Raw genomic sequence first — 12,892 nt, 5'->3', positions numbered from 1 at the left:
ACATTCTATATACAGTTATTAACAATTTACACGGGTTATTCAGCTAAGATGTCCACCTGAAATCGGTCGTGAACAGTTTAAGATACTGACATTCTGTTTTCACTTTCGTTAATGGTATTAAGGAGCTCATAGTTAAACATGCAGTGCTTTCCTGGGCTTTTGACAAAATGTATTGGCACGCGCGTTTCCATATGCGAACTGGTGATATACTATCAAGCTTACACTCGTAGTTATTGGGACGTCACAAAGCTTGCAGCATAGGAGAATCGGTCTCGAGAGCGATGCCCATCACTCCTCTGGAAAGAATTGGAGCATACTCAGGCATTTTAGATTACACGTTCCACTCGTGTGTAATGGTGGTTGCATAGTAGCAAAGCACATCTTCCCCGTCTCCAGTTCGAATAATGCACGCCTCTAGTATCCAAGTAGGTGTACATCTTATCTACAGTTATTCACAAATTATACAGGGTTATTCAGCTAAGATGTCCACCTCAAATAAGTTGTGAACAATTTAAGATACTGACATTCAATTTTCACTTTCGTTAATGGTATTAAGGGGCTCACAGTTCAAAATGCAGTACTCTCCCAGGTTTTTTAGTAACATTTAGCGGCACATACATTTCCAAATGAGAACTACACTCGTTGTTACTGCGACGACGCACAGCTCTCAATACAGGAGAATCGGTCTCGAGAGTGTTGCCCATCACTAGATAATGCTACAATCACACCATGTTCCCTGGGAGTCGTATTCAGTGAAGACTTGTATTACTAAAGGCACAAAGAAACACATTTGAAATAAATAGATTTTTAACCTAAAACAATCATCACACAGATAAATTACCCATGAATAACAGTGCAAAGAATTGATGGAGCAAAGGATTGAAGAATAAGCAATGTGAAGCACACTGTTGCCAAACCAGCAGAAAAAATTATGAAAAAAAATCTGATTAATTTGCACGGTACTGTATATAATTTCATAGAGTAATCAGACACTTGCAGTCGTCACCATGATCGTTAAGGCGTCTTGTCTCTAGGGTTCGACACTGTGGTTAGATAGTTGAGTACTGCTGGTTGCAAACAGTTTTACCATCAGAATTTTGGTTGGCAGGGTAGTATACAATTTCTAATCACTAGATTGTGTGCCAAAAGCCTAGATTCAATTTCAAACCTCTCCGCAGTGTTCACATGGAGTGAGGGCATTTGCCACTACCGATGGTGATTCATCCATCGGAGGGAGATATTAAGCCTTGAGCAGACCCCTTGGTGTTATTCGACAGGAGTTGGCTATGTGCCAACACATGATTTCACCCTCTGAAACACTACCTTTTGTCATCTGACTCATGTTAAAATAGAAGAGAAAATACACTCCAAAGATAAAATGTTCAATTAATGTCTTGAGTTCTCCACTGGCTATTAAAATATTGTCACTTGAAGCAGCTGTAAATATACATACTTACGACTTGCTTGTTGCTTAAAGGGGCCTAACATCTAAGGTCATCAGTCCGTATACTTACGACCGTCAAGGTCAAATGTGCCAGGGAACATCTCTCAAAGAGTGATACTGAATGGTGTTATTCTTGAAGATCTTATTATGGCAATAATTTAGAAGGAACCAAATCTGAAGTAAGATTGAATACAAAAATTTGTAGGTTCTGATCCACTAGACATAAGAAGAATCTAAAAAAGAAAAGATAAGTAAAATAATGTGCAAAACAGCAAATGAAAGTGAATAACCAGACGAAGCGAATATAAACTACATACAGTAAAACCTCGTTAATTCGAAGTCGTTGGGACTAAAAAATTGGACTTCGAATTACGTGATTTTGAATTAACTGCCAATTCGCAATTCAGAAGTACCAACCCTTGCCGCGTTACAAAATTTTCTAAGGCCCGTTACTGCATGCAGTTAACCTTCATTCACAGTTTATACCTTTCAAATGCCATGAAAAAAGAACTATTTCCAAAATGTATCAAAGAATGTACATTTACAGTATTCAAATAATGCACTCGGATATCTCACTGGCAAACATAACCTCACGCAACGAAAGAAAGAAAGAAAGAAAGAAAGAAAGAAAGAAAGAAAAAAAAAGAGCACGATTCAAAGACGAGGAGAAATCTATGCTGGCTCCCATGTGCAAGTGCTTTACTAATTGGATTACTGTACTGTATGCATTTTAGATGCCTTGTATTTACACAGAAAGTACCCGATGCCCTTAAAATCAAACTTTCCTATGACTCTATCCTTGTACGATTTCCCGCCATGGCACTTCTCTCGTACTTCAGAAATGTAAACACTTGCCGCGTCACAAAGTATTCTAAGACCCATTAATACATGTCATCACCTCGATTCACAGTTTAAACCTTTCAAATGCCATGAAAAAAAAACATTCCGAAATGTATCAAACAAGGTGCATCTACAATGTTTAAATGAAGCACTTCGATATATCACTGACAAACATAACCTCACGCAACAAAAGAAAAAAAATCACACAATTCAAATACGAGGATAAATTATGCTGGTTCCCCTGTGCAAATGCATTATTTTTTTTGAGTTCTGTACTGTTTGCATTTTTAGATACTTTGTACTGGCATGGAAAGTGCCCGATGCCCTTAAAACATTGTAGCTTATCGAACTTTCCTATGATGAGGGGATAAAGTTTCTCGCTTCCATGTGCATTGCAACCCACTACTAGACCTTCACCCCTACCCTTGTACAATTCCCCGGCTGGCACCTTCTCCTTTAAAACCATAAGACCGTTTGGGCTCGCATTAAAATAAAGCAATGAAGTTTCACCGGCAATGACAATATTGTTCGTTGCCTACGAATTTATTATATGAGCCACGTTTTTTCGCCAACTGTCGGCATCGCCAGTGTTTAGGGATTCTGTTTTTCCGCACACTGCCTGTTGCGTGATATTACGGCATTCCTTAAAAGGTTGAATACAAAATTATTCCGATTTCATTCAACTTAGCAATCATGAAGCGGCACTGTAGACCCACCGAAGTGAGTAAGTGCGGAAAGCTACCCCTCCGCGTTTCGGAACGCGCGTTCTATTATGACGCGGAGCGGATAAATTTTGAGTTGAAATTACTCTGTAACATACTATTGTTTTAAAATGTAAAGGCAGTTTCGAATTAAAAGTCTGAATTTCGGTAATGGGGCCGACACTGTACTTCGAATTACGAATTATCCGTATTTCGAATTAAACAATTTAAATAACATGCAAAACTGTATCTCATGTTTCCGGGAACGAGAGCTGTTTCGAATTAGGTGGGATTTTGAATTAACCGATTTCGAATTATCGAGGTTCTACTGTACTCCCCGTTGGTTCCATTCGATGACCTGTGCTTTACTGAAGAACTTGTTCTGGACTGAATACTACGCTGTGGCCGCTGTGGAACTGCCTTGTTGAGGGGAGACAACAGAGGGGGAGTAGAGGGGAACTAGAGAGGGTGGGACAAGAGAAGACCTAGAAGAAGTTTGCGTGTAAGTATCTACGGTATGATTATTGTCCTGCTTCAGAATTTTTTTTAATAATTCAATGAAAAGAATGTTATAGATTTATCAGAAATTTCATTAAGATCACCAACTCAGTTATATTTTTGATAGAGATGAATAAAATATTTTCATAAATATTTATTCATACGCACTAAAGAATATTGACAATGCTGATGAAACTGGTTTTTTAATGCCGAGCCAAACGGACTTACGGTTTTAAAGGAGAGAAGTGCCAGACGGGAAATCGAACAAGGGTGAGGGTCTACACACAGTACCGAGTTGCAATGCAATGCATACGGAAGCAAGACACTTCCTCCCCTCGTCATACGAAAATAGGAAAGTACAATACACCATGACGTTTTAAGGGCATCGGGCGCTTTCCGTGCAAATACAAGGCATCTAAAAAATGCAAACAGTACAAGAATCTAAAAAAATACAGCATTTGCACAGCGGAGCCAGCATAATTTGTCCTCGTCCTTGAATCATGCTTTTTTTTTCTTTTTGTTGTGTGAGGTTACATTTGTCAGCGAGTTATCCAAGTGCATTAGTTGAATTCTGTAAATGCACCTTGTTGGATACATTTTGGAAATAGTGGCAATTGAAAGGTTTAAACTGTGAATCAAGGTTAACTGCGTGCAGTAATGAGTCTTAGAAGATTTTGTGACGCTTCTGAATTAAGAGTTGGCGGTTAATTCAAAATCACGTAATTCAAAGTCTGATTTTTGCGTCCCATCGACTTTGAATTAACGAAGTTTCACTCTAGTTGAAAATAAGAATTAGAAAGGAACAAACAGATATCAATTCAAGTTATATGGAGATAGGAATATGAAAAAAGAACACACAGTAGGAACAACACAATGGCAGGTCAATGTAGGAAGAGGGAACACAGAAACAGGAGACAAGGACAAACATGAAAACACGAAAGGACAAGGATAATCGCCACATTTTCATACACCGCATGTTGAGAGATGAAAATGACTTTAAAAATTAGTTGAAAATAGTAGACCTTTGTAACTGTTAGAAGACAATGAGAAGATACAGTGAAAACTTGTAGTTTTTATGCAGCCGTTGAGCTTGTTATCATACACCATGCAGGTTCAAATTTTTATATCTTGTGCTAGAGGTTTTGTTTCAGATTTTTAATCATTTTTTTTACATTATTCAAGTATTCATTGGTTAAGTGTAAAGCATTTGCACAGGGGAGCCAGCATAAATTGTCCTCGTCCTTGAACTTTGACAGTTGAAATAAACCATCTACCAATCCAATCCAATGCATTAATTCAAGACAGGTATTTGGCAACAGTAGGATAGGAAAGGGTTGGGAATGGGAACAAAGTTTATATGGCCTTAATTAGCTATAGCCCCAGCATTTACCTGGTGTGAAAATAGGGAAACAACAGAAATTCATCTTCAGAGCTATCAATAATGGGAGTTGAACACACCACCTCCTGAGGAATTTGAACCACAAGTAAGTAACTATTTATTTTACTTTATTTACTTTTGAAAACCTTACATGCATTGGCTGGGAACTGAACAACAGCACTGCTGACAGATCACTAATGATGTCGCTTTGCTATCATCTGAAACCTGTGAAACTGTAAGTTGTATTTGTGTTGATCACTTACCTCTTCCTTCACAAAATTAATAGTGTGGTTATTACAAACATAAATACAGTAGTACTAGTCTTACAAAATGCATATTAAATGGCTTACCTCATCTACAGAACGTTGAGATAGGTGCTGGCTGATCTTCTGGAAGGTTTGTTCAGCATTACATTCCATCTGAAACATCTGCAGTATAATCTTATCCTCTTCTCTTGTCCACGACATTGAGAATGGTTTATCATGGCTTGGACCCTGGGCTTCAGTTGGACAAAATTTCTTATCAGTACTTTCTCCAGGATTGCTTTCATCGACACAATCAACTTCCATATTAAGGTCCTCTTCACAACTTGCTTGTGGTACTCCATTTTCTGCAACCCGAGTCTTCATAGAAAGATCACAAGCTTCCTCCTTCACATCAAGTTCACGAACAATTGCTGTACTCACCTCCTTTTTAGGGGATTTACATGACAAATTCTCAGGCTGATCTGGAATGTCCATCGCAGTAATATACACATCAGATTCTTTTGATCCAAGCACTTGGGAAAGTGAGCTGAAATCTTGTAATACTGTCTCACCTGGTGTAGAATCTGGAGGGAGAGTTGTAGCACACTCATCCAGAGTTGCAGGAGGCAATGGAGAAACTGTTTCAGTTATAACACACTCCGGAGAAAGTATATCAGGATCACCCGCCACCATGGAGGTGTCCAAGTTCTGACTATCATTTATTGGTTCAAGGGGGATTTCCTTATCATTGTTCAAACATGATAGTTCATCACTACTACTTAACAAAGATGGTATTTCTTTCAATGAGGAGGAAGCACTCTGCTTCTCAACAGGTTTGGTGACAAGTGTAGGTTTCTTCACAGGTACATTATGAGGAGGTTCTAAACGGGACTTTGAGGCACCTACACTGTTCGCTATTCGAGTAGAATGACAGGTACTAGTCTTTGTGTCCTTAAAGGTACTCTTGCTTCCCTCACTACCACTTGTTTTGCAAGATGACGACTGCTTACAGGCAACTTTCTTGCAGCTCACAGCAGGTGTCCTTGACTTACATGACCTCGATTTTGGGGAGACAGTTTCTGAATCATGCCGGCCTTCCTCATTATGAGATTTAGTAGGAGTGGCATCTTTATTATAACGAAAAACTGATTTCTTCCGGCCACTTTTCTTTGGCCCCTCTTTTGCAGATAACCTCTTAATAGTTCTGTTTTTATCAACATCAAAAACAACTTTTGCAGGTCGTAAAACTTTCCCAGTTTGAACAAACACTCTTCCATAAATGAACTGTAAAGGAAAAGAGACAACATTTCAATCAATTAGGATAAATAATTCTTAACAAGAATAGCAATATAAAATAGGCTATAGGTGCCCATACATTGCCAGAATTACTGGCAGACTCTGCCTGACACAACCATATCATTGAGTATTGGCTCTAGGCAAAGACTGCTAGTTGACCACTAACAAGAAAAGGAAAATTATGGGCAAAACAGGTAATGTTTCATGTGATAGGCCAACACTGTGTAATAATAGAATAAAACTTTCAAATAATCCTGTATGCTGGCATGCTCCATGGACTTTCAGCATGTTTAATGAACTAGGAACAATCTGAATAACAGAAAGAGAAGAGGAGTCCTGTATATAGCAAGCTATATAATATTGAAAACAAAATTAAAAGTTCAACTGCCATTCTTGCTGGTCTAACATTCGGCTGTCAAAAAAAACTCTTCAGTCACTTACTTTAAACACAAGTTGAAAGATAATGATGATGATGACTTTTAAAAATCATCTGCATACAGATGAGGAAGTTCGTAACAACTCACTGAAATTGGTAAAAGATAATTTACTGAAACAGACCAGATATGAAAAGGCATATGACAGTGTCCCAAGGAATTTGGTATGGAAAACATTGACAGAGGCACAGATTGGGAATGAAACAATGCAGATGGTAATAGCATTGTATCAAAATTGCAAAAACTGTGTTAGAACCAAAGTGGTTGATGATGATGATGCTTGTTGTTTAAAGGGGCCTAACATCGAAGGTCATCGGCCCCTAATGGAACGAGATAAACGACATGAGAGATGATGTTAAAATTTTAAAACATATCCACTGACTAAAGTTAAAAAAAAAAAAAAAAAAAATGATGATGGAGAAAAATGAGGGTGAGATTAAAACAATCAGTGGATCTAATACGCAATGCCTAATTTTCTAATAAAATAAGAGAATATACAGGAAAACAAAAGAATAAGGCATTGCCTGGTAGTACATAATTTAAGAGAGACGTTAAAAGAACACATTAAAATACGCAACACAAACTAAAATGAAGTCAATAGGTTAAAAGCGTAATGGAAACAATGACACGAAGACAAAGGACATCACTAGACACGGTAAAACAGACCACTATCCCTCATAAAGCGGATGACGAGGTCTGCTGACTGCTCGTCATCGCGCAAGATAAGGGAGATGGTACCCGGAAGGTTAAGACTACGGCGGAGATCGACCAGGTCCACACACTCCGTAAGGATGTGCACCACGGTAAGATGGTCGCCGCAGGTACACACCGGAGGGGGTTCTCCTTTCAAAAGATGCGAGTGAGTCAAGATACCGTGGCCGATCCGAAGACGACATAATACCACGGCTTCCCTCCGCGAAGCCCGAAGGGAAGTCCTCCATACCTTCGTTGTTCCTTTTATCGCTCTAAGCTTATTGGGAAGTGGAATGGCCTGCCACTCCATCTCCCAATGGGACATAACAAGATGTCGCAGCTGGGAGCGAATATCACTTGCTGGAACCTTGAAAGGCAACGGGGGCAGTGTAACTGCCTCCTTGGCAGCCCGATCTACTAACTCGTTTCCCTCTATGCCCATGTGGCTTGGGAGCCACAGAAACGTGATTCTGGTGCCGGCATCCGAACACCCGGCCAGCAGGTCCTGGATCCGCTGCACCAATGGGTGTCGAGGGAAACAGGTATCAAAAGACTGAAGCGAACTCAAGGAGTCAGTACACAGAAGGAAGTGGCGGCGCTTATTGTACAGTGCGTACCGCAGAGCCTCACAGATAGCATAGAGCTCTGCTGTGTACACACTACAGGTTGCCGGAAGAGCAAAAAGGAACCTATCATTACCAACAACGAACGCACAGCCCACCTTCGTATCTGTCCTTGAACCATCCGTGTAGACGACGACTGAACCTGGATAGCGGCCAACAACGGACAGGAAGAGCCTCCGATAGATCGAAGGGTCCGTGTTTGCCTTTGGGCCAGTGTGCAGATCCAGGATGACTTCAGGTCGTCGTACGACCCACGGAGGTACCCCACTTGGTTGTCTGACAAGGCAAGGGACCGAAGGTACATCAAACAATTCGGAAATGCTATCCAAGCGTATCCCAACCGGCCGCGTCGCTCGAGGACGAGCAGCGTACAGCAAACGGTTGGCATTGTTGAACACGCAAGGATAGCTTGGATGAAGTGGCATCTGTCGCAAATTTGCAGCATATGTAAGTAGAAGGTGCTGGCGCCTCAGGTGTAAAGGCGGCACACCAGACTCAGCGAGCAGGCTAGCGATGGGGCTTGTATGAAAAGCTCCCGTCGCCAACCTAACCCCGCTGTGGTGGATACTGTTCAGCTTCGCAAGAACGCTTGGTCTTGCGGAGCCATATGCTGCACTGCCGTAGTCTAACCGGGATAAAATGTGTGCCCGATAGAATCGCAGGAGCACCGTGCGGTCAGCCCCCCAAGAAGTGCTGCTAAGAAACTTAAGGATATTAAGCTTCCTAGTGCATTGCACTTTTAACTGCCGCACGTGTGGCTCCCACGACAATTTACTGTCAAAAAGGAGCCCAAGAAATCGGTAAGTGTCAACAACTGGAAGAACGACGTTGTCTAAATAAAGCTCAGGATGGGGGTGAAGAGTACGTTGACGACAAAAGTGGACAACGGAGGTCTTTGCGGCAGAAAACCGAAAGCCATGTTCTAAGGTCCACTTCTCCACCCTCCTAATAGCTTGCTGTAACTGTCGCTCTGTGACTGCCATACTGCACGAGCTATAGTGCAGAGCAAAATCATCCACATATAGGGACGGTATTACGGCTGGACCAGCAGCAGCGACAATACCGTTTATGGCAATCGCGAACAGAGTGACGCTAAGAACCGATCCCTGTGGGACTCCGTTTTCTTGAACGTGGTATTGCGAATATGTCCTCCCTACTCGGACACGGAATAGACGAAGGGACAAAAAATTCGCAATAAATACCGGCAAGTTACCTCGGAATCTCCATTGATGCAGGACTGAAAGGATGCCATATCGCCAGGTGGTGTCGTAGGCCTTCTCCAAGTCAAAGAAGACAGCTACCAAGTGCTGTTTGCGGAGAAACGCATCCTGGATAGAGCTCTCCAGGCGTACCAAGTGGTCTGTGGTGGATCGAGCGGCTCGAAATCCACATTGGTACTCGGACAAAAGTCCTTGTTTCTCCAGACACCACACGAGTCTGCGATTTACCATCCTCTCAAATAGCTTACACAGGCAATTTGTAAGACAAATCGGTCTGTAACTTCCTGCATACTTAGGATCTTTGTCAGGCTTGAGGACAGGAATGACTATGTCCTCTCGCCACTGAGACGGAAAATCACCCTCTGTCCAGATTCGGTTGAACACACGAAGGAGATATAGTAAACTATCATCACTAAGGTGTTTCAACATCTGGTTATGGATGTTATCCGGTCCAGGAGACGTGTCCTTGCAAAGCGCTAAGGCGCTACGGAGTTCCCACTCCGTAAAGGGCACGTTGTAGTCCTCTGAAGCATGGGTGGCAAAACTAAGGTGATGACGTTCTGCCTCCCGCTTCAGAGGGAGGAAATCAGGATTGTAATTCCCGGAGCCAGAGACATCCGCGAAATGACTTGCGAGATGGTTAGCAATCGCGAGGGGATCAGTGGCGACACTGCCTGCAATGGAAATTCCCGGTACAGCAGATGATCCATGAATACCCGAAATTCGTCGAAGTTTCGTCCACACTTGAGATGATGGAGTATGTGACGTCATGGACGACACATATCTCTCCCATGAAGCCTTCTTACTTTGTCGAATAAGAACTCGCGCCTTAGCGCGGAGTTTCTTAAATGTTACCAAGTTGGCCACAGTAGGCTGTCGACGGTAACGTTTATGAGCGCGACGGCGTTCTTTGATTGCTGCTGCTATTTCATCGCTCCACCAAGGAACGAGTTTTCGGCGAGGAGCCCCCGAGAAAAACGGAATGGACTCCTCAGCAGCAGCAAGAATAACTTGGGTGACGTAAGTTATTTCCTCGCCGACGGTCCGCCTGACATCATCGTGAAAGACAGCTAGTGATGTGTACTTTGGCCAATCAGCATGTTTAAGAATCCATCGAGGGGGAGCCTCGACGGGTGTATGTTTCAACAAAGTAAGAATGATGGGAAAATGGTCACTGTCACAGAGATCATCGTGTGCATTCCACCGAAACAGTGGAACCAACGTTCGGCTGCCGTAACGTACACTGAAGTGAGTTGGTTCCCCTGTGTTCAAAATACATAAATCCAGAGCTGTTAGAAGTGTTCCCAGCTCTCTTCCTCGGGGGCAAGGTGTCTCAGAGCCCCAGATGGGGTGATGGGCGTTGAAATCGCCCAACAAGAGGAAGGGAGGTGGAAGCTGATCTATAAGATCAGCGACATCGTTGATGTTCAGATGCTGGCCAGGTGGAAGATAAACATTACACACTGTTGCTATGACAGGCAGCGAGACGCGAACAGCTACAGCCTCAAGAGGGGTTCTTAATGGAACCTCTTCGCTGTAGCTATCAGAACGTACAAAAATGCCAACGCCTCCGGAAGCCCGGTGAGCATAGTATCGTTCTGTCGAGTATAGTTTGAAATGCCTCAAGACCGTATGATGACCAGGTCGGAAATTGGTCTCCTGAAGACAGACTATACTCGCTGCGTACTCACTAATAAGCTGACGTAACTCAGCAAGATGCCTGTCATAACCGTTACAATTCCACTGTAACAGTGCCATAGTGTGGACTATAAAAGGAGCGTTAGGTTATGAGCGAAAAAATGCTCGTAAGCCTAAACACTATCTAGCTCTACATCCGTAGATGTAGAGGACAGTGCGACATCCATTCCATCATCGAAAGATGGCAGGGGTGCCGCCCAGAACTTCGACGCTTTTCGGGCGCGAGGGGGTCCCCTACGAGGAGAGCGCGCCGGTTTGGGAGCAGGAGTGCCTCCCGGCGCAGACTCATATCCCCCAGATGGGGGGCATGACTTCTCCTTCGCAGGGGAAGTCCGAGAGCGCTCAGGACGGGCGCTCTTCTTCCCCTTCTTTTTTTCGAGTTTAGACGGGCTGGGAGGTGGTTTCCCAGCCCTGGTCGACGATGCCGCCTCCGCCGGCTGGGGCACGACTTTCGTCGACCTCCTAGGGGGGGGTGACTTAGTCTTCCCCCCTTGCTGTGCCGGCGGGCAACTGCCAGCCTGCACAGACTTCTGGTTGGTCGAAGGTGGGGTGGTCCCCCCCTTCGAGCTTTGACTATTTGCGACGTTGCTGCGAGCAGCAACAGTCGCCTTGGGCGCAGCGGTCTGGACAGGTGTCGAGGTTGTAAATGACGAACCTGGAAGACTCTGAGCTATCAAGCTATAGTCGAGTGTACGGGCAGGTGTATTCGTAGAATGAAACTTACGGCGCGCTTCCTGGTAGGAAAGACCATCCAGGGTCTTGATCTCCTGGATCTTCTTCTCACTCAGGTATGTCGGACAGTTCCGATCCCGAGGAGAATGAAAACCGGAGCAGTTAGTGCACTTGTATGGAGTTGTGCACTCCTCCGCGCCGTGAGCTACTCGTCCACATGTACCACATACAGCCTGATTCGAACAGCGAGATACCATATGTCCGAATCGCTGGCATTGATAGCATCGCATAGGAGGCGGGATGTACGGCCTCACATCGCAACGATAAGTTGTTACCTTGACTTTCTCTGGTAACACTGACAACTTGAAAGAGACAATGAAGGCACCAGTGGCAACGTCTTCACCGTTGACCTTGCGCGTAATGCGCCGGACGTGTGTCACGCCACGGTTCTTCATGTCTTCCATCAACTCGTCGTCAGTGTTCAAAATAAGGTCGCGGTGAAAGATGACTCCACGAACCAGGTTCAAGGATTTATGCTCCTCCACTTTGACGGGGATTTCGCCAAAGTGCTCGCACTTAAGCAACTGATCAGCTTGCAGTGCTGTACGAGTCTTTAGAAGCAAACTACCGTTGCGCATTTTCTTAAGTTCCTCCAGTTCGCCATAGACGCCTTCGATGTGTCTACTAAACAGGATCGACTTCACCAGCTTAAAATCCTGCCCATCGGTTCTGGTAGCGACCAGAAACCTAGGGAAGCTGGATCCCATTCCTTCACGCTGTGCATGTTCCCAGGGAGTTGAACCTCTCAGGGAAGCAAAAGTTAAAGACTTAGGTGGGCGACCACCTTGTGAGAGCCGACTTCGTTTGGAAGCCATGCCCGATAGCATCCTCCCCGAATGCCACCCACTCCGATCAGGGGTCTCTGTAGCCGAACCAAGCAGCCAAGGCAATACCCACCTGGTCGTAGCAGGTATTGCCCGGGGTCCGATGTTGAACGATGCCTAATACGGGATGACTGAGGCAATGAGCACTAGGACTCCCTTCCTCCAGTCACCCGCAATAGCATGTACCCCATAGCGTGTACAGAGCACTAACAATAGGAAAAATAAATAAAAATAATTAATAATAATATGTCCTTCTGGCATTCGGC

The 12,892-nt window shown here is 43.8% G+C and overlaps 1 protein-coding gene across 2 annotated transcripts in view; it reads right to left on the bottom strand.

Annotated features, from left to right (window-relative positions):
• The window catches only part of LOC136871632 (GON-4-like protein), an 89,515-nt gene that overhangs the window by 10,370 nt on the left and 66,253 nt on the right, over nt 1-12,892 (bottom strand). Inside the window, exons 8-9 of one of the 2 annotated variants that reach the window (XR_011018024.1) lie at nt 5,212-6,390; nt 619-768 (exon numbers count right to left, since the gene is read on the bottom strand). Coding sequence is in view for 1 of the 2 variants with exons in the window: in XM_067145111.2 (XP_067001212.2) it covers nt 5,212-6,390 (1,179 nt within the window). In the remaining variant the exon portion in view is untranslated. The remainder of the gene's footprint in view (nt 1-618; nt 769-5,211; nt 6,391-12,892) is intronic. The other variant, XM_067145111.2, reaches the window with a different exon arrangement.

The sequence above is a fragment of the Anabrus simplex genome, chromosome 4, assembly GCF_040414725.1.
Source record: "Anabrus simplex isolate iqAnaSimp1 chromosome 4, ASM4041472v1, whole genome shotgun sequence".
Classification (NCBI taxonomy): Eukaryota; Metazoa; Arthropoda; class Insecta; order Orthoptera; family Tettigoniidae; genus Anabrus; species Anabrus simplex.
Note: the sequence above shows the minus strand (reverse complement) of the source record. Positions and strands in the feature narration are given on the sequence as shown.